The following is a 22,763-nucleotide window of genomic DNA, read 5'->3' as shown; positions in this document are numbered from 1 at the left end:
AAGTGAAATTCACAAAGTCAAATGCATCTAAGTATTTTTCTATGGTAGGAGCTGAAACAAAAACTGGGATTTCACTGCTATCATTTGCAGTCTTCTACAACTTTAGCAAAAATCTTTGTGTAATGCAATTGGTGGTACTACCCAACCTCAGGAGAAAAAAAGTTAAAGAGAATTTCGGCTCCTGAATCATAAAAGAAGTGGAACTTTAACTCAAGGAAATAATTGTAACTTCAGCAGGCAGACTTCAAACAGCTCTGCCAAAACTATTTCAGTTTTCTGATCATTCCAGAAGAGAACAGAGTAATATGTTTCTTATATTGCTTCTTAATACAGAGTGCAGCTCTTGATCGTAATAGGTCTCCATAATATACTCCAGTGTAAAGCTACAATATCTGTGGGAACTGAGGAAGACAAGAGCATAATTATAATTCCAGAATTACAAAAGTATAATATAGCATTAAGTTCAAATATCACAAAGGAGTTTCTGGTATATTTCCCATCCAGCTGATTTAAATGTAAACTTGGTAATACAAAACTGTGTATGTTCTAAGTTCTCACATCTTTCTGTGGCACTGCCAAACCTTTAACAGAAAATATGCTACTGCTATCTGAAAACTCTTTTTAGACCATAATAAGGCAAGCTCCTCTGTGGAATCAGGATCTTGGAGAAAATGTAAGTATCAACATTTTTTCCAGAGATGAAGAAACTAAATGCAAACTGATTCCTAGAAGTAAAAGCAATCATACAGGTAACTTAGCTGATTAAGTTAAAATAGGAATGCAACATTTTATCAATGAAATCTTACAACTTGCTCATTCTTCCTGTCACTTAGTACAGTATTCCTAAAATTCTCCATCTAATGAAGGAACACACAACCAATATGTTTTCTTTTAACAACTAAGAAAATAGACAAATGCATTTTATTTTTCAGAGAAGTGGCTAAACCCAAACATAAGTTGTAAGATGTCCACAGGGGTTGTCCACTAAGAGATAACTGTCCTCAAATATAAACCAAAATTGGTTGAACAAAAGTCTCCTAAGAATAGATTACAGATTTCAGCAATTAGAAGCAAAGATACATTTATACTGAGTAGTCAAAGATCTGGGCTCGCTTTTCTTCAGCTTTTCAAACAACATCCTTAAAAAACAAAACATTGATAAGACTACTGCAGTCAAAATTTTATGGCCTCAGTTGTAATTAGGAGATTAAATTAGATTTATAGAAGAGAAACATCAAAAATTAATGCATCTAGAAGAGGTCAAATACTTTCTATTTGGAAAAGAAAAAGAAAAGTTTTATAGGGGAGTCTTTCTACTTAATATCTTATCTAGGACATTTTAGCCAGCCTTCTATAAGGACAAAAGACTATTGACTGTGTATTTCTCTTTCTGGACTGCCTCTAGTTCTTTTGAAGTGTATTTCCATGTGTGTATGTGTGAAAATGTTTTGTTTCATAAGACAAACCTGTCAAAGAAAGTAAGATTAAGAGAAAGGTTGAAAAAATAATTTAATTTTCAGTAGACTGCTCTACAAATATTCTGCCTGAGAAGCAGCTCTAAACCAGCACTTCATGTTTTTAATAATTTTCAAATGATTACCAAATTAAATATAGGGAGAAAAAAAATCAAATAGCCAGACCTACAGTCATCTTAAAATGGCAGAAAGAAGATGAATTCTTTTCTAACGTACCCATATGCAAGACAAAATACTTCTGTCCTAACTCACTGTTTGAATATTTTGGTCTTACTGATCCTTCAGCAGTTCAGTGGCATTCAAGCTATGCCTTCATGTGGAAGTACACAAGTCAGTTGTTTTGATAGAACTTGTAGTGACACAACTGATTATCCCTGTATTTAAAGTTTAATAATCTATCTTTCTTTTAAAACAAATGTTATTTTATCACTATTAGAAACATGCCTGTGAATACAGTCAGGTTGCAAACACGATAATAAAGCAATTTCTGCAAAGCAAATAAAGCAAATTTCTGCAAAGTCAATTTGCAGAAAAGAAACAGCTTTAAGGCGATATTACACACACTTATATGGATAATAAATTGTAATCAGTCATAATCAATCAGACACAATCATGGAAATCTCTAGATAATGTAACTCTCCAATATAATTTTCGTTTTTATCACTGTCAGTATTTAGAGAGCATGTTGAGATTCTTTGCTCTCAAGAAATTCTCACTGTCTCAGGTACTACTGCTTAATATTTTTATTGAGATGCTTAGAAAAATATTTGCTAAATTCTCAGACACATATTTCAATATTATCTTAAGGACTCTATGCTACTACAAGTATAAAATAACATGCTGCAAACATGGAATTTCAAAGATGCTTAAAATTTATGCATGTCAGTACTCAGGTTTGCAAAGCCTTAATTTCTGCCTCATTTTTCAATCTAGTTTCCCTCTGACTATATAGCAATGCCAGTATTTCATGGTCTGGCTCAAAATCATGGTAACCTGATATGAATACAGCCTGCCCCCATAATGAGGAGTACCTCCCTAAAGGTCCAATACCTGCATGACCTCACTCTGGTGCTTTATGTTCACTTTTCCAAACATCAAACTGGATAAGGGAACTGCTCTGATTGAGAACTTTTCTTTTGGTGCTGCTATATTTAAGCCAGATAGATGCCTGGGTCTACCCCACAAAACCAATTATTTGTTGCAAAACCTAGGCCACAGGAGCTTACAGATTATGAAAAAAAAAAAATACTACCTGTTCCAGCAGCAAGCTCCACCTACTTCAAGTGAGCATTATTTTATTCTAAGGAGTAAAAACAACACTTTATTTTGAACTTGGTGGTTTGATCTGAAAGAATCAAAACAACTTCTTTCTGCTATTGATCCAACATGAATTTCAATAAACATAAACAAGGCTTAATATGTATTGGATCACTGATCCATACAGTAAATGCCCAACTAAAAGCAAAGTCTGGCTACAGACGACTCCAGGCACACAATCAGCAAACTGACAAATAAAACTTTCTTTGGAAATAACATTATTTTTTATCCAATTTCTTTTCAGAGCTTTATTGCTTCTATAATGCTTAATAATTTATGTGTCATAGAGAACATTTTTCTCTTGTATAAAAGCCATAATTACTGGGAAGTAACAAATATTCTAATGAAAAACCAGGATGTTCTAAAGTATTTCCTCATTTTGCACTTCTTCAGGCATTCTTTTAAGAAATTTGTCTCAACACATAACAATGAAGCATCTTCTGTTTTCCCCAACATTTGCAAATGATAATGCAGTGAGCCAAGTATGAAAATTTTAGTGACAATACCAATTGCTCATGATTGATTTATTTATGCCCATCTTGGGCAATCTTACTGTACCAATGGACACAACAGACACATCTCCAGTGAGGAAAGGCTCAAAAAGTTGGAATTGTTCAGCCTAAAGGATTCCAAGAAGACCTTAGAGCATCCTTCCAGGACCTACAGGGGGTCTGCAAGAGAGCTGGAGAAGGACTTTTTACATGGGCACATAGAGATGGGATAAGGGAGAATGGCTTTAAACTGTCAGAGGGTAGAATAAGCTAAGATGCTAGGAAGATATTCTTTACTGAGAAGAAAGGAACAGTGGTCAGACTATGGCACAAGTTGCCCAGAGAAGCTGTGGATGCCCTGGAAGTGTTCCAGGCCAGGTTGGATGGGGCTCTGAGTAACATAGTCTAGTGGAAGCCAGACAGTGGAAACTGTCCCTGTCCATAGCAGAGGGATTGGGTACTAGATGATCTTTAAGGTCCCTTCCAAAATATTCTAAGATTCTGTGAACAAGAAACAGAAAGCAGATGTTGAATACCTCAGGGAAGGTACTGTTGGTGAAGGAGTGAACAAGATCCACCAGGTTTCCAATTTCTATTTGAAGTTTCAAGAGCTTATCCAGACTAAATCTCTCTATGATTAGCAAGTATTTTCAAAAACTTTCATGAAAGCACATTTCTCTAACAAACAAGTGAAGGTAGATTTTTTTATGCTACATGTTTACTAATCCTCTTGGCAATCATGCCTACTAATTGCTATGATCTTCTATCACATTACAATTCTCTGTCTTTTAAAAAACAGACACGCCCAATTCCATCACACAGAAAGTCACAAATCTCCTAATAGCAGTTTTACCTTAATTTTAGGCATAGCTGCTTATCTCTGGTTTACATGCACATGTACACTGACCTGCTTTGTCATTTGAAATAAAAAGGGGGAAAAGTCCACAGCTAAAACCAAGAATCTAGCTGATAGACAAACTTTCCATTCTTTCAACTTCACAACTCAAGAAGGAAACAAAAAGAGGCAAGACTGAAGTTTATCAGAATTCACAAATTATATACTATCTTTTCCCTATTCTCAAAAAATTTTAAGTGTTAAGAGTTGCAATCAAACAACTTATGGTTATCATCCTTCTGTCCTTCCTTCCTCAATGCTCCACATTTCATCCCATCCTCCTGTGCCATACTCTTGCAGATGGACTGCAGAGAGAACATAGCACTTTTTTTGGGTGTTTAAATCAGCTGAAGAGAAAAAATTATCTTGGTCTATATTCCTGCTGATCCATAACATAGAATTGTGTATACACACCCCTAATTCTCCCATGGAGGATATTTCAAAGCCCGTTCTAAAATTGATTAAATAGATTCAACAAGTATATACAAAACACACTTAGGCAAAGGAAACAGAGGGAAACATTTTTTATTGAAACAAGGTAAGTAAAAATTAAATTGAAGACCAAATAGTAATTTGGCAGGATACTTCTCTGAAGGGAGACTATCATTCTTTGATTCAGCGTGCTGCCAATATATGCTATAAAAATATTACAAATAGCCCAAAATATTTGAGGGAAAGGCCTCAAAAGTTTCAAATATATTATACAAATGAAAATATGATGATAATGCTCTCTCAGTAACATGTTTAAATGACTTAATTATTAAAAACTCTTTTCTGCGAGTATTGTATTTGAAGAGGACCACCTAATATTCTACTTGTAATAATACCACCACGTGTGTCACAAAGCAGTAGTACTTTAGATGAAGATTTTTGATGTTTTAAAGTCAATCAACTTTGAAAGCATTTCTTACAGAACCTCTTCAGAGTGACACTCCACAGTATCTCCTCCCTCTATTCACAGCAAAAACTTGTGTGAAGAAAATCTAGACTTTTTATCAAGCAAATTCAGCATTCAAAACCCACCCTCCATTTTGGGTTCATCTTTCATGTGCTGTGTCTATCAATAGAGGCAAGTCAAAATGCCCTGAAAATCTGGTGTTCTCACCAAAGGTCTCCATGTACTCCTTGAAGTTTCTTGAAGCAAGGGCTAATCTCTATTTCTGGTCCCATGTCCCATGTTAATCTTACTGGCTGTCTTATCTCAGAAACATTTCCTTTCAGAATTTGGTATAACATGAATTAACCTGTATGGCCTTCCAGTGAAACCCATGCAATAACTTTAAATTGTGATAACACACCACAAGGCCTAACACAAGGCACAAGGCCACAGTAACATTGAAATAGCTAAAATTTTGCAGTAGTTATGACAATATCAAAAAATGGCAATGATATGACTCAAATTCACTGGGAGTAAAATGCAGACCATAAAGCAGTACCTCATTACTCTTTTTATTAAAAACACAAAAGAAATGCTGTTTGTCAAGTGTGAGTCTTGTGTAACATTAGGCCAGTAAGAAATAAGTTTTATTTTGAGACAAAATACCTAGTTTTCTCATAGAGATCAGCTTAAATGCCAGATACAGGATTTTTGGAAATTAAAAATTTTATGCCTACAAGCTCCGGACAAGTAATCTACAAGAATCCATTGTCGAAACCCAGACTAATACTCCAATTACCAGATTCTGAGAATATCCACAAAAAATGAACAATGTTTTACAGAACAAATAGTTTAAAATATACATTCTGTATGCGCATGTGAGGCAAAAAGCTCCAACAGTATCACATAAAATCTTACCACTTTATTCCAAGTCAAATCAGTGTTCTCTTGCTTTTTCCAACTGAGATAAAGGAGTGTCTATTTTAGCTAAAGAAGCCAATGTTTACTACTAAAGATACATTTCGCTTGCAGTCAAAAATATGTTTGCAACAGTAGTTTAATTTATTTCAAGTGAGTAGCTTTCTTTGAATTTTTGTTCACAAAGCAATCTGTCTTCCATCAATGAGAATCTTTGCAAATTATTAAAATAAAAAGGTTTTCAAAGCAACGCTGTTCCTAACTTCCTTCGTTTATATTTGACTTCAGGCTTATTTAATATGCTCCCATGTAGATAAAAGTAGCACAATTCTGTTTTCATGCTGGGTGGCCAAAAGGTTAACCGTCAGGTTTCCAGTGTGGGAAAATCCCAAAGTAGACAAAATTGTTTTGATGCTTACTGAAGTTGTATTTCTAGCAGACTACTTAGATGTAGTACAGCCAACAATTCTGTTAGTTGATCCTGTTTCACTCAGGTAAGGACATTATTATATTGAAGCATTTACAAGCATAGGAAGCTGGAATGTGGTTAAAATGCTGTAAAAAGGGCCACGTTCAGATATAACTCTATCACAGGAAATCTTTGGGACTGATGTATCTGTCCTGCTTGCATTAGTTTCACAGGGGACCCACTTCACCTACAGCACATCTTCAAAAACCTTACTCATTATGTATATCCAGCACCATATGTTCCTATGTTTCACTGCAGGCCACACCAAAACACATTAGTAGCTGGATCTGTCCATCCCAAACATGCACCACCCTTTTTTAATATCACGAGGAACACATAAATAATGACAAAAGGTAAACCTTCCTTGTCCTTCAGCATGGCTCTCACTACAGCTGGCAAGCAGTATCCTTCTCAGGATTATGCTGATAAGGAACTTCAGATGTGATCAGCCAAAGAACAAACCGTCTACATACATTTGGCAATTGTCCTATGGCATGAAATGCACAATACTTATGAAGTAGCATTTGCTGCAAGTGGCTTTTGGAAAAGTGATGCTTACTCATCTTTTGGAACAGCATCCTCTTTGAGCAGGCAGGAGAGCCTCCTCCCTTGGGGAGCTTCCCTTACTTTTTGGAGGTAAAGTCTTGTTCTTCATTTCACAGAGATGGAAATATATGACATAATGCATTTAGAAATGTGCTGCTACAAAAACGTTTGACCTTTGATAATTTTCACAAAGTGGCAGTTTGACAGTACTGCTGAGATACTAGGGAGAAACCCTTTGGAAACACTCAAGGTATATAGTTTCTTCTCCTGGAAATTAATATGCCTTCAAGAAATGTGAAGTACACAGTCTGTGTCTGTCTCTCCCTGTACCTCTTTAGATTCCTAAATAATCTCTGAAGGAAGTGATTCACAGATAATATCCCCAAAAACTAAATAGAAGCCTGGAGTTCACTACTCTTACATAATGACAACATGATTACACAGGAGGTCTCTTATGAGAACAAAGATACATCATTGGTATTTCCAAGACCACTGTAGTAAGTTTTGTTAATGACACTGAACTTACAGAAATAAGGAACTAGAAGACAAATATTAACTCCTCTGAGGAACTCTGTCACTATGTCAAAATAACAGCTCTTTCAAACAGATTCTTGCTCGACATAACCAGCTCCTAAACTTTAAAGGAGCTGTCTGCTAGCAGAGCTCTCCCAGCCTTCACCAAAACCTTCAGACACAAAACTAGGAGCTCTGAGGACAGAATTTTACTTTGGTTCAGAAATGTTCTGTGGCAACACTCCTGGAATTAAAACTGCCAGTTTATTATAGTGTCCAAGATTTCACTCCAAGTAATCATATATAAAGCCCTCGGGTCCAGAGTTACTCTCAGAAAGCATCTGGGAAAAGGCAATCCTATGGGGGGGCTTAGCTTCATGCTGCTTCTGCAACTAATCTTAATTTCCACCAGAATGTCACACAGAGCAACACCAGAACACCTCAAGTGTTATGCTTGGTCAAGAAAGCATACTTCTGCACTCATCCTATGATCTTTGTCTGATCAAATAGTCTACCCCACCACAAACCCCATGCTGGTGACACATTTAGAGCTTACCTGACTTTTAGCAAACAGCATTTTCTTACTTATCTGTGCATAAACGCACAAATCTGTTGCTCATCAGGTTTCATACTTCAACAATTTCATAGAACATGGAGACAGATATGTAGACCATTTTGACACTTTTGACATTGTTTCTCTACAGGTCTCAAGTACATTTTTTTTCCAGTTAGTCTCAAATTATATGCCTCATTTCTGAATTGGTTAAAAAGGTGTCCCATCAACATCTGTGAATCATCACTATTAGTCCTGGAATCTAAAACCCCTTTTAAAATTTCCTGGCTCATAAATCCTAGAAGACAGTAGTAGGACAAAGCAACCAACTATTAAAATATATAACTTCATACACTTGAATATTCTGTCATTACTGCCAAGCATTATTTCAACTCAGTGACAGAATCTGAAGAAAAGATAGCTGTAGAGATAGTAATTGGAACTAGCACAACTCTCAGAATACTTTCACAGACCATATGAACATTATGTGGAAGCAGGTGGCCTGCCAGAAAAGAAAGTTGTTCTTTGAGAGTCAAAATGTAGATTAGGTTAATGTAGGGGTTTAGTGCATCACAATAGGTTAACCCCTGTTGTTTAGTGTTTGGGAGTATCAGAAAACTATTCTGCTGTCCACTGGAGCTGCCTGGATGACACACTTAGCCACTTAGTAAGTGAAGGCCACTTCACTTATTACACTTCAACAAAAATTCTTCTGAAGAAGTAAAAAAGACATATGGGAATTCAGTACCAGTCATTGTACTGATTTTGCTAGGATAGCTATATAATAATTGGTTCCTTTACAGCAGTTGATATGGTGCTATGTTTTGGATTTGTGACCAAAAGTGTTGATAACACAGACATGTTTCATCTGTTGCTGAGCAGTGCTGGCACAGTGTCATGGCTCATCCTGCTTCTCACCTTGTCCCACCACTGAGTTGTCTGGAGGTGCACAAGAAGTTGGGAGGGCCCAACTTACGAAACTTACGAAAGGGAGATTCCATAGCATACCATAATTGTGCTTGCTAATAAAAACTTTGGGGAAGACAGAGGAAATGGACACACACATTCAGTGCATGTTTTCCCAGGTCTCTGTTACATCTAATGGAGCCCTGCTTGCCTGACGATGGCTGAACCTGCCTGCCCACAGGAAGCAGTGAATCAATTCCTTGTTTTGCTTTATTTGCATGGCTTATTCTCCTTTAGTAAGTAAGGAAGTAAAGGCTTGTGTGGCCTTTATTCTGCTTGTTAACCTGTCTCTATCTCAACCCACAAGTTTTCTCACTTTTACACTTCCAAGTCTCTTTCCCATCCCACTGCTAGAAGATGAGGAAGTGGCTGTCTGCTACTGCGTGATTAAGGTTAACCACAGTGCTAGAGGTGAGACAGTGCTAACTACCCTGGGTATCTGAATACTTCACACTGTGATACTGTCTTCAGTTTATAACTACGTGTTAACCTTTAAAAATGAAATTATCCATTGTCAATTAATGTTTCAGAATGGATTTTAAAAAAATTATCAGAAAATCTATGGGAGGAGATAGAGTTCCCCCTAGAACATTTAAAAAAAATTTAAGACTCTCTGTCAAGCCTATGTTTATACAAATCCATATATTACAGCTGTCTTAAAGGAAAGAAATTCAGGTTTTGCAGGGGCTGGTCCCTTTACTGTCAGTACTGGGGTCTTTTTTAGTGGTTATTCTGTCCCCTAGGGGCGATGCAAGAAACATTCAGTATAATTGCTTCTACCAGCTGCTATAGATCTCTATACCAAGACACTGACAGCAGAGACTCCACTTCCTGTTTCCAGTCATCTAAGTAAATAGCATTTGGGAAAAGCATGCTGCTAGAGTAATGATTAAGGAAGAAATATGCAAATGAAAATATTAAGATAAAGTAGAAGAGTGTGGCTTGGATGGAGGGAGGAAAAAGAAAAGCTGATGCATGATTTGCTTTGGTGGAATGAAAGGCAGTGTAAGATTGGAAATGAAATGGGGAACTGGGGAAATTTTAAGAAACTAGAAAACTACGGAAAGCAGTGCCAGACTTTATGCATCAGAAATAAAGAAACAACTAAAAGTAGCTGGAGAGGAGTCCAAGATACTTGAGCCTCATGATTTTTTGTTGGTCAGTACCTGATAAACTGTAAAAATATCCTAGCAAAACATGCATCACAGTTCCATCAAACTCATCTATACAGAAGCTGCAGGTTACCATTCTCCAATGATTACTCTAAACACACTCTGCAGTAGATCCAAGAGCTCCAATCCTAGACTAAATCCTAGTAAGACTGACACCTTTATTACTCTTCATGACAGAATTTTCTACTTTTAAAGTTGTCAGACTTTTAAAACTCTTACACACTATTAAAGTTGAAAGCTCAGCACTCAAAATTAGGAATTTAAAAAGTTACTGCCCCTCAGGAAACACTAATTCAGCCATCTACCAAAGGATGTTACAATACAATACCATTGAATACCATTCAACACAATTTGAACACAATATTTGCATCCATTTTTCCATCTCTGGAGATGTTTTAGAAATATGTAGTGAAAGAGTTGGTGCTCATCACAGGTCTAGAGGGCAATTATAAATGGAAAACAGATAGAGCTCATGGTCAAACTACTCGTGGTAGTTCCCTGTCTAGATTCACTTTCAAACTATGGTCTTTCCCCACAACCCATTCCGCGGAACAAGAGTCAGTAATAAAAAAAAGCACAGGAACCCACTACCTCAGCCCAAAAATTCCACAGCTATTTGATCCTCATTTTTAGGGGGCTTTAAATGAAAGGATATTTTTTCAGGAATCCTGAGTACATAGGCATGCAATTGCAAATCAATTAGATCAATTATTCAAAAATAAAAATCTGCAACATAAAAGTAAAATTCTCAGATGTCAGTGTGGATTTAGGCCACAAAATCTGAGTGGACATATTTCAAGTTAATCTTTCAAATTTTCTTCTGTGCAAATAAAAAAACAAATTAATTAGAGCCCTTTTCCATACCAGAGCAAGGTGCTTCAAGACAGTGTTTGTCTTTAAAAAATAGGTATACATAGGTATTACATTTTCTACTTTTTTTAGTTTTACATTAATTAAAATATAAACTTAGTTCTTAATTTTCAGCTTTAATGCTTTTATAGTGATGTGTGTGAAAATTCATAATCATACATCCAAGTAAATCACTGACTTTCAAAGGTATAGCAGCAAATACTTCCCTTTAAAGACAACTAACTATTAAGACTGGCTAAATAAAACACTATGAAAAACTGAAACAGTTTGCCTTCGGTCCTCTGTGCCATAGTAACACATTCCAGACACAAGATCATGAATAATCAAAAATATCAGATTCAACTTCCCTTCACCGCCACCACAGAATCTGCCTTTTAGATAACAGTGCAGGGCAAAAGGGCAAACAACACTCATACCTAGGTACAAGGCCTCCACTGCAAAAATGTAGATCCTGTTCTCAAAGACAGCATAAAATAAACTCAGTATAGAGAAAACAGGCCATTTGCACCACTGACTTCCAGTATCAGCAGATGCCACTGTGCCAAATCACAGCTCTTGAAATTTTCAAATGAAAAAAACCCCAACCCTATGATTACCATATATTACATAGGCTGCGGCGCAGGAGTTCGTCCTTATCTCAGGAAACTTCATTTTCCTGGTGAATGCCAGCTGTTTCTTGTTACACCTGGTTACTCAACCGGTGTTTTCGCTGAATTAGTCGAACTGAACCGTTATTTGTCACAATGCTGTCACTTCTTACGAAGTTCAGTGTAAACCTTTGACTCTACAAGAAATTTTATATTAGAAAGGTAACCGTCCTGAGTACAAATCGAAACTCAGGGTTTGCGCTGCCAGGAGCTGCTCCATTCGCAAACCAGCGTTTTCTATTAAAGAAAGATCAGCTAGGAGAGCACCCGAGGCGAAACGCAAGGCTCAGGCTGCGGGGCGCAGCCAGGGCGCGCCAGTGCCCGCTGGCAGTGCGGTGACAGCCCGTCTGTCCCACGGCTGACGGCTCCCGCCGCGGCCCCGCCTCGCCTCCCGGCCCGGGGCTGCTCCACGCGGGGTCACCTCTGCGCCCCAGCGCGGGGAGCGCCCTCCGCAGAGCCGCCCCCGGCAGCGCCGGCTGCCTGCGCGCACACACCTACCGTCACCGCCTCCTTGGCAGCGGCCGCCACGGGGATGGGCAGCAGCGCCCGGGCCCCGCCCGGCCCGGCGGCTGCCGGCTCCCGGGAGGGCTCCCGCCGCCGCTCGGACAGCCGGTACCCCGCGAACCCGGCCAGAGCCGCCCCCGCCGCCGCCCAGCCCAGCTCCCGGCGCCACCGCCGCGGCCCGGCCGGCCCGGCCCCGCCGCCCCACAGCCGCCGGGCGGGCGGAGCGCCGGGCGCGGGCCCCAGGCGGCGGCGCCAGCGCAGCAGGGAGCGCAGGGCGGCCATAGCCCCGCTCCGCCCCAGCGCCCGGCGCACCGAGCCCCCGGTGCCGGCAGAAGCCTCGCGAGAAGCGGCGAAGGGGGTGGGGAACCGAGCGGGCCCCGCCCCGCTCCCGGGACAGGCGGCGGCGGGCTGCGGGGCGCGCCGTGCCGGCGGCGGGGCGCGGACCGGTTAGCGGAGATGCGAGGTGGCCAGAGCAAACACGGGGATCCGGCACGGAGCTGGATCCGCGCACTGCGAGCCAGTGCCGGGCACGGTGATGCTCACGGTGGGAGCCGCGGGGAGCGGGGCAGAGCCGTGCGGGCGCCTCGCTCCGTTCTGCGCGCACAGTGCGTGCCGCGTGTGCTCAGCATCGTGCCCGGAGCTTCGCCGCGCTACTCCGTGGCCTGGATCTCGGGTGCCGCACGATGCCGCGATGTGTCCTTGCCATATCAACCGCCTCTCCTCTGATAAATAGTCTTGGAGACAGGTAGCTTTCTTAGCATAACTAAGAACTAGTTAAAGACCAGTTGTGAAAGTTGAGCATGGTCTTTTTTCCCTGCTTGATATTGATGGGCAATAAATCTTGTCAAGCATTTCATGTTAGGGTATTCTTCCATGGTACAACCTGTATCATAACCTACATTAATTTGAAACTTTATAAACTGCAGGCAAACATTTCAAGACAGCACACCTTATGGCTCTTTTTTTTTTTTTTTTTTTTTTTTTTTTTTTTGCAGTGGTACAGTCTCAGTATTTTTCTTCTTTACACAGGTACATTTTCCCCAAGCCACTAATCCTTTCCCCTTCCACCCCAAATCTCTAATGACTTTTTATATTATTATGAATGAGGTTTCAGAAAATACACAAATGATAACTTGATACCTTTTAAGACACTCATGCATTTTCAGTTACATTCAGTGGTTATGATATGTGCCCAGGAATAAGTGTGGCGATGTTTATCAACTGACAGTCTGTCAGATCATGCAACTGCAAGCATGGCCAAGGTTGAATTACTCAGATCTATGGCTAGAAAGGCAGGTATCTGGGCTGAATGATAGATTTACTGCATTTCTTTAAAAATTTTAGAATATTGTAAGCCAATTCATTAATCAAATAATTCCCATTCATTATTCCCAATTGTCAAAACCTATATTTTTTAATAATCTATTGCTTTATTTTATAAATATGACTCCTTGACTCCTTGGGAAAATTCTTGTCTTCAAGTCTGAGTTACATCTCTGTACTAAATGACTAAAGGCCAATATGAAGACCAGCATTTAGGAGTCAAGGCAATAATAATTTCTGATGCTTAGCATGACTGAAACATGAGTACTTTTCTTGCAAGTACATGACTAAGCATCCAGTCTGGAAAATTTTGTAGAATGTGGCTCTTGGATCTTATCAGTTCTTGCTTCCTCATTAGGAGACATCATTCACCAATACAATTACCTTTTTCCAATAGTCTACCTTTTTGGTTTGACTGGAAGAGAAACCATTTTTGGTCAGTGTGGTGTCCCAAAGTAAACCTGTCAAGAGCTCATCAGTCACCTGAACTGTAGTCATGAACCATGAGTTATCTCCCTGTTAACACTGTTTCCCTGAAATTAGTTCGCCACATTTTACTGACTTTTCAATAACACCTTTAGGCTAAAATTTCTTTCACTTCAAAAATCCAATTCACATCTGCAACTACTTACACCCAGGCAATTTTAGGCAGAACTTCCCTGGTGAAGTGTTTGCTTAGGAACAAGAGCAAAATTTATTTGTGTAGCAAACATCCACTGTCTGAACATCTTGTATGCAGAGATTCAGAAAGCATGTCATTTAAATAAATTAAGGTTGTTTTAATACAATGATTCACTTACAGAACTAATAAAAAAGCTGTCAGATGAGGCATTTGAATATTGATATATGGAAACAGTCTGTTCTCATTGGATGTAGCCATGTAAATGTGTGCTCATTGCAATAGTTTCTCTGTTCCGTTCTGCATATATAGGGGTTTTTCATGTGTGTCCACAAAAGCATGGACAGTAAAATCATAAATCCTAAAAAGCTCTATGATTTTTTTGTCTTCAGTTAAAGAAAAAAAACAAAGCATGAAGGTGTAAGAACTCCCTTCCCATAGGAAAAAAAAAAAAATCATAGTTGCTTTTTCCTCATCTGAGCTTTTTAAATAGTTAAATATAAATATGCATGTATATATACTTGTATACATACCTCCTACTGTATCTGTTCAGAAGAGAAAGCTTTTGATGTTTTTAAAATCTGCACGTATCGCATTTTAAAGTTTTTACATCATCAGATTATGGCCTGATTTGTACATGGAACCTTGGAAAGGTTCTGTTCTTTTCTTCCTAGTGAATTCTGCACAAGAATACAACTTTTTCACTCAGACTTGCAGTGCTTAGAAAGGTACTCATTGTAACTTGTGCATGTTCTGCTCACCTTCCTGAAAGCAGATAACCATATTTTTGTGTCCAAATCTGAGAAGAATCTGAAACTGGCCATGATACATAGGTATCTCAAGCTGGACTTACCGCTTTGTGTACTACTCCATGGTTTTTGTTCCACCAAATGTTTACTTTATTATGTATTCATGAGCCCTCCCTTTCCAATATTTTATTATATAATTAAAAATTTATGGCTGGCATAGGACTGTTGTGAGGGAGTTATAAAATTAACAACAGTGTAATAAATTGTAGGACCTAAAGTTTTATAGCTAACAGGAGTTTTATAGATATGTAGATTTATCTGTCTCTCCATATATGTGTAGACCATCTATGAAAAATTTCAGTCCATTACATTCTTCACTCCTTTGGTAGCCACTAGGTTTTGCTTATGACACCATGCTATTCTTAGAAAATATACAGAAATTGTATTATCTATAGAAGTCCTAACTACTTGCTATGGAAATAAAAACTTGACCACATATATATTTGTTCAATGACACTGAGAGTGCCGTCTCTAGGAAGTATACGTAGAGTCGATTAGATTGTACTGTATACTTTAAGTTGAATTATGTACTCTTGTAAAAAACTCTTCAAAATTATTTAACTTCCCATGGTATAGTTTCAGAAGGTGCAAAAAAAAAAAATCTTTAGTGTTATCTTTTCCTGTCACATGGCTAGTGCAAACACACACAAAAAAAATCTTATCTTTTTGTTTCTCTTCTGGTACTTTATAAAACAGCATAACCGGTTTAGTTCCCAGACATTAAAGACTCCACTCAGAAAAGATTGGTGTTATGTATTCCGCTCTACTTTAAATGTTTCCATGATATAACAGGAAAGATTTAGCCATAAGGGTCTTTCAGTGTGTAATTGCTGAAGACTTTTTTTTTTTTTTTGTTCAGAATAACCCCAACCCTTCCCTACTGGAGACAGTGATGTTATTTGAAGCGTAGACCCCACTACTGTTTGTAGGACTCAAGAGTACTGCTTGGACCCAGGAACGGTATCTGTATGGGAGCATCTTTAGGCTTAGAACCATGTACCTCCTCCATTTAACTGCACCATCCTGGTGCATGTCCTGCAACTTAACAGCTGTGATGAGCAGTTTGATCTTGACCTGCCAGTCATGTCAATAAAAATACTTGATGTTTGTTTCAAACGTTTTTGGTGTATTTGAGTAATCAGTGAACAGGCTATTTGAGAAATAGGTGCCATATAGATTATTCAACTTTGATCTATTTCTTTGATTTAGCACTACAATTAAGTAGATTTGCTTCAAAGAGAAAGCTCATTGGTTGATGTTTTACACTGATGTGATAATGTTTACACAGATGTGCTTTGAAATCTCAATTATGGTGGATTTTTGGGTCCTACCACATGACAGACTCCTGTTATCTGAAATGTAAAATAATATAACATCTATCTGTAACTGCCTTCAGAACAGGTCTGCCTGTGCTCTCCTCTGAGGTGATTTATCTGATCATTGTATTTAGCATTAATTTTTTCAGTTTTAAATCCCTCCACAGTAAATCACTTGCTTTAAAGCAGCCTTTTTATAATTCAGGTGCACACAGGGGCAGTACTTAGGACTGCAGTGATGAAAAGGTGTCACATTACCTGCTTTAAAGCACCTGCCAATTAATTAGCCCTATACTCTCCATAGCAAATAAAGGTAAGCAGTCAAATCCATTTGATCTCTCAGATTTAGACTGTGACTGAAAAGACCATGAAGCAAGACGGGAGAACTAATCTCTCATGATTCTCTGCAACTTTTTTGTTTAAATGAAACTTAAACCACCAAGTGATTCTCTTGAACTTTTGAAAGAATTAACTATGAAAGATCTTTACATTTTATACTCTAATACCATGTTTTAGCATTGGCAAAGAACTGCATATCTTAGATGCTGAGATAGGTCATGTCATTTAAGCCCTAAAATTCATTAGACTTTACAGAAAAGGCTGGAAAGATGGCAAAAGTCAAACTCTTAGATTTAATGTAGTGTTGTTTTACCATCGGTGAATATGTTTTCCACCAAAATATTTTTTCCTGTGTGAACCATTCTACTCCGGGGATGAAAAAAGTGTATATGCTCATCTGGAACAGGACAACGAAGTCCCAAACATTAAAAACATTGCAGAACTACAACAGGGATCTTTCAGTAGATAATAGTGCTAATTTATGATGCTCACAGACCTTGGCTACAGGCCCAATGAAAAACCCCAAAGAAGATGGATTAGATGAGCCACCTCTCAATCTTTCTTTCTTCTTCTCTGCAAGTTTTGAAAATATTTATCCCAAACGATGGAGCTGCCCATTTATGTTTTGAAGACCTCCTGTCAATACCCAAATACTAGACCAGTTTAGTGTCACATTAATGATAAATGCGAGGGAGAATTTGCAGAGGGGAAAGCACCTCCCTGACTATGCCAATTTCTTTAGAAATTCCCCTCCTTGTAGTTGAAGCGATAAAAGGGAAGCGTAATGCATGTACATTTTATTAGCGTTTTAGAAACAGGGAGTAAAACTGTCAGATCTCCGGGTTTTTTTCTTTCATGTGTGTCTGGGCAGGTCTAACCCTCAGGTAACGCCCTTTCTCCTTCTTCCCTTCTGCCTCTCCTTGCACCTGTCCACGTAATGCTCCGGCAGGTCCCGCCCGTCCCCCGCCGCCGCTCCGCTCCGCTCCGCGCAGGGGCCGCGCCCGCGCCCCCGCCGCGCGTGTGCGCGCCCGGCTGCGCGCGGGGGGCGCGCCCGGCGCCCCCTCCCCGCCGTCCCCGCAGATCAGAGGAAGGTGCGAGCGGAGGGGGAGCCGGTTTACAATTTCAAACGCGGCCTCCCCAGCGGCTTCATTAGCATGTGTCAGGGGACCGCCGTATATATAAAGACACGCGCGGGGCTGACGAGCAGCACCCCGCCGCCTGGCTCACACCGGCTCGGATCAGCACGGCTCGCCTCCGTTCCGCTCCGCTCGGCCCTGCCGGCTCCCCATGCTTGGGGCTCCGCCGCGCACCCCCACATGCCCACCGGGAGAGGCCGGCAGCCGCTCTCCGCCGCCGCCGCGCCCTAGTCCGCTCGCCCCGCGCCCGCATGGCTCCGCTGGCCGAGGTGGGCGGCTTCCTGGGCGGCCTGGACGGCCTGGGCCAGCCGGTGGGTGCCCACTTCTTGCTGCCGCCCGCCGGGGAGCGCCCGGCGCTGCTCGGGGACCGCCGCGCCCCGGCCGAGCGCGGGGACCGGCGCGCCCCGGCTGCGGCAGCGGCGGCGGACCTGGCGCACTTGCAGGGCATCCTGCGGCGGCGGCAGCTGTACTGTCGCACCGGCTTCCACCTGCAGATCCTGCCCGACGGCAGCGTGCGAGGCACCCGCCAGGACCACAGCCTCTTCGGTAGGCGGCTGCGGCACGGCCCCGCGTGTGCGCGCGTGTGTGTAAGCCTCTGTGCGTACCTGGGAGGGACCAGTCGTGCTCTTGAGAGGGAGATGTGATGCTGGTGATGCCGAGGCAGGTGGACGAGTGCTCGGAACAGAAAGGCTTCACCCTCCGGCGTTCGGCCGTGGGATCTGCACCAGGGCAGGGTAGTGAGGGAGGGCTGTTCATCTCAGGTGAGTCAGAAGACAGGCATTGCTCAGCCTATGCTGGGGGTCTGTAAGCACAGGCGCACGCCGGTAGGTTTTCTGGGAATGGTCAGGAGTCAGACTGATCCTTTTTGTATTCCCTGTTGGCATCGGAGCTTCTTGGGCCTCTGTAAAACACTATAGGTCACAGACTTGGGCATGCTATCTCTGGGTGCATTAGACTGCTTTGCTTCACAGAAGGACATAACGCTGAAGCAGATGAGCCTAAAATGCTTATTTGATTAAGTGTTTAAAATGCTTCCCAGCCAGCTTTCTCTGGCAGTAAACCCAAAGGAGGTGAAGGCAACCTGTGATATGAGAGTAAATCCTAAGTAGTAGTTGTAGAGGCTGGACATCTGAACAAACCTGCTGTTGTCAACAACATGTGAGTTTTGGTGTGTATTGGATTAGCAGTAGTAAAAAGGTGATTAAAGAGCTTCCTATCATCCTCCACATAGTCAAAACAATCTGCTGGAATGGCTCTTAATTGCTTTTATAACACATGGATGGCTTAAGAAGTAGAAGACCAGTAGTCAGACAGTTCTTTTCAGATGGAAGATTTCCTACAGCATGTAAACATGAAATAAATTTTTTGCTTTAAAGAGAAAAATCAAGTTAGCCATAGATCTAACGTTTACTCAGCTTTTTAGAATTGTACTACCTTTAGTCTACCACTGCTCTTGGAAGATTTGTCTGATGTGGTTTCTTTGTGGGTTGTATCACCTGCTTATTATGCTTTTGGAAAAGAGTGGCTTTGAAAATGATATCAGAAAGACAAAATGCCTCCAAACCTTTTATGGGACTCTGTACTTTATGAACTGGAAAACTAGGATGATTTATGTGTGATACAGTTTTTAATGCTTACTTTTTGTAAAGGATTTATTTTCTTTGCTGTTTGTTAATGCAACTAAGAAACCTGCCAAAGCTCAATTAAAATGGAAAACATTTTAAATTATTGGATAGTCCAGATAGTTAATCTGAGATTGAAAATTTTCCTGAAATCATAAATAGTAAACAGACAAAAAGTCATAATCAGCTGCACTATTTAAAACAGCTTACCTTAGATTCAGGGATTTTTTAAACATTTTGTGGTTTTGCTGCTGAGCAGCAGTATCTTAGACATTATTTTGGCACTTCTTTTTGAGGCTTTGTTTACATTGTTAACAACTTCCAAAAAGTCAGTTCACACGTTCCCTTTCTTTCATGTTTTGTATGTGCTGTAATCTGTGCATATCAATTGGTTAAATATGTTGGTTTACCTTTGCCAAATTCAGGCTTCAAATAATACCTCATGTCTGAAATACTTTATTAATATATATTACATTTTTGGGCAAATGTAATATAAATAATGTTATAATCCAAACAGTAGCAAAAAAGCAGCATATTTTATGTACTTTAAAAGCCTGCACTAAAGACAGCAAGTTGTGTCAAGAGGTGTGGGCCCATATGCTAGATAAGATGTCTGGCAAATACCTTTTCTGTGGGTAGATTCTGTTGTATAAAATTCCCATCTGTACTTTGATTTCCATTCAAATGACCTAATAATGGATGTGTTTTTTTAAGATAACTCTGTAGATGTAGTAAAGTATATTTTCAGGTAATTCAAACCAATCTTCCAATATTTAAGTAGGCAGTTTAGCAAACAGTGTACAATCATTAAAGACTCCAACAGCATGGTAGTAATGGCTTTATTCTCAGTGCTCAATAAAATCCTTTCATATTCAACATTTTGAAAAAGTTTCTTAAATGGTGTAGGATTCATGTTCCTAGATGAGGCTTCTCAGACTGCTTTCCTGTAAATATTGTGTATATTTTCACATAGTATTTCAAACTTCAGAGAAACTAGGCCACATTTACTATAATACATGCATTTTCTACTTGTTTTCAACTGAGTTTTTGGATGCTATGTGTTTTCTGGTTAAAAAATTAATTAAAGCAATTTTTTTCCCCAGGTATCCTTGAATTCATCAGTGTGGCAGTGGGACTGGTCAGTATTAGAGGTGTGGACAGTGGCCTTTATCTTGGAATGAATGAGAAGGGAGAACTCTATGGCTCTGTAAGTACCACTTTCATATCAGCTCATGCATCTTTAGGCTTTTGGTTTGCTTCTGAACACAATGCAACCCCCTCAAGAAGTTCATCTAGGCTTTCAAAATTATAACATCTTTTCCCGTTGAAATGTGTAATGTGTTTTTGAAGTATACAGTGTACCCTTAGATACTTCAACAAAATAGAATTAATTTTTACAAAGTTATGAGGGCAATACAAGTCCTACTCTTCTTTCACATTTTAAAACATTCTCAGATAAAATATTCTGTTTCTCCACTTCCTTTGGTTGTGGTCATTCTAGTTTAAAATGTGAGAAGTGATGCATACCACAAAGAAATATGTAAATACTTCCTGCTCTGTTGTGTTACATCCGAGTCCCTCTACCAAATCTCATTTCTAGAACAGTAGATAGCCCAAGACAGAACTCTACATAATACAATTCCTGTAAGTCAGATGAATTTTAAATAAATCATAAATAAGTAATATTTTCTTGCAACAAATGTTAACTAGTGCATTTTTTAAATCTGAAATTGTAGGTGTACAGGTCCAATTTTCCAAACTCATTGTCAGGTCTACATAGTCTGCTTGGGTTTGGTTTGTTGACATTTAAATGAACAATAAGGCTACACAAAGCCTAAAGCATTTTGTTTATTTTTATAATGTCTTTTTTCATGTCTTCAAATATCTAGTGGCAGCTTAATTTATTTTTCTTTTGTCTTTCTCTAGGAGAAACTAACTTCTGAGTGCATCTTCAGGGAACAATTTGAGGAAAACTGGTACAACACTTACTCATCCAATGTCTACAAACATGGGGATTCAGGGCGGAGGTACTTTGTAGCACTTAATAAAGACGGTACTCCCAGAGATGGGGCAAGGTCCAAAAGACATCAGAAATTCACACATTTCTTGCCCCGGCCTGTGGATCCTGAGAGAGTTCCAGAACTGTACAAAGACGTGTTAGGATACAGCTGAGGAAAGAGGCAGCTTTGGCAAATAGGCAAACTGGAGCTGTTGGCCATGCTTTCATGGCGATGCCAGCATGAGGAACCTGCAGTGGTCTAGGATGCTGGATGTGAAGAACCCACTTGGTGAAAGCCAAGCCTCTGTTTTCTAACCACTGGATTTAGGAGACAAAGCCTTGAAGATAAGGGTGGACCAGCCTCCTCAAGACTTTCTGAATGGTTTGGTAGCCAGTCACCAGGGGGAAGTGGAACTTCTTAAAACATAGCCAGCTCCTGGCAATTCTGTCTGGATTACCTGTGGCCTGTAGATTAGCAAGGAAATATCTATGTTACATGGATGAGACAATGCTGGAAGAAATAGAAAGAAATGGACTATAAATTTATAATAAATCCTGAGAACTGTGTGTGAAGTTTTACAGTCTCCACTTTAGTGATGGACATTAGATGTCAATACATAGTAGTCAAAACTGGAACTTTTCTTCAGGATGGACCTATTTATATATCTCCAGATAGCATATATTTATTTTATATATTTATTTATTAAAGAGTTTATTTTTTACTGGGATATGAAGAGAATACAAGTTCCTAACCCCAATGAGAAATCATTTACAGTACCAATATTTACTCTGAGTAAGTGTCATGATACAGAAATGACATTACCTTGCAATGCATCCAAAACCTGAACATTCATGTTTCATTGTTTATCAGTTACAGATAAGTTTATATTTTTGTGCATACCATTGCCTTGTAACTGTCCTTATTTGGAAAAGAATGTTTATTTTTTTTTTTTTTTACTTATGAGAGTGCCTTACAGATTGTATTAAATTGAAATGCACATTTAAAAAGGGAATTAAAAGTTACTTCATTTTCTTTGGTTTAGTGTTATTTTTAAACTGTGAGTCTCTTAGCACACTATGTACAACATTTCCCACCTGCAACAATTGTGAAGTATGTACTGCAGTTACCTTGAAAGAAAAACTAATATTAACTCTTGAAATCTTGGTTCAAATCACAACATGCTTGATGACTTTTGCCCAAAGGATTCCTACTATCTTTACTAACACACAAGTAGCTATTCTCTGGAAAATTTTCATATAGTATTCTCATGTTTTTATTCTTTCTATCAGTATGGTTAAGGGGAAACAAGTTCAGAGTGCTAAGTTTCAGATACTGCTGTATGAAAAGCTTCTGAGTGAGAGTTGTTTCTCTACTGAGTACAGAGAA

General features: G+C 39.6%; 2 protein-coding genes across 8 annotated transcripts in view; one reads left to right on the top strand and one right to left on the bottom strand.

Moving 5' to 3' along the window:
• Positions 1-12,510, bottom strand: part of MICU3 (mitochondrial calcium uptake 3) — a 52,178-nt gene extending 39,668 nt beyond the window's left edge. For 5 of the 6 annotated variants that reach the window (XM_077782842.2, XM_077782841.2, XM_085577917.1 and 2 more), the window contains exon 1: positions 12,208-12,510. In XM_077782842.2, coding sequence (XP_077638968.1) covers positions 12,208-12,495 — 288 coding nt within the window. In that variant the 5' untranslated portion in view covers positions 12,496-12,510. Of the gene's footprint in view, positions 1-11,658; positions 12,081-12,207 lie in introns of those variants that run through there. The other variant, XM_077782845.2, reaches the window with a different exon arrangement.
• A 94-nt stretch (positions 12,511-12,604) lies between these two features.
• FGF20 (fibroblast growth factor 20) lies at positions 12,605-22,527 on the top strand. Of its 2 annotated transcripts, XM_085577918.1 has the most exons (4): positions 12,605-12,958; positions 15,824-18,301; positions 20,481-20,584; positions 21,304-22,527. In XM_085577918.1, the coding sequence occupies exons 2-4, from the start codon at positions 18,007-18,009 to the stop codon at positions 21,547-21,549; spliced, it is 645 nt and encodes a 214-aa protein (XP_085434044.1). In that variant the 5' UTR covers positions 12,605-12,958; positions 15,824-18,006; the 3' UTR covers positions 21,550-22,527. The 2 variants fall into 2 exon arrangements, with proteins under 2 accessions (XP_085434044.1, XP_021390869.1); XM_021535194.4 differs by having other exon boundaries at positions 12,607-18,301.
• The last annotated feature ends 236 nt before the right edge of the window (positions 22,528-22,763 follow it).

Source organism: Lonchura striata, chromosome 4 (assembly GCF_050655825.1).
Source record: "Lonchura striata isolate lonStrDom1 chromosome 4, ASM5065582v1, whole genome shotgun sequence".
Lineage (NCBI taxonomy): Eukaryota > Metazoa > Chordata > Aves > Passeriformes > Estrildidae > Lonchura > Lonchura striata.
This window is presented reverse-complemented; position numbering and strand designations above follow the sequence as displayed.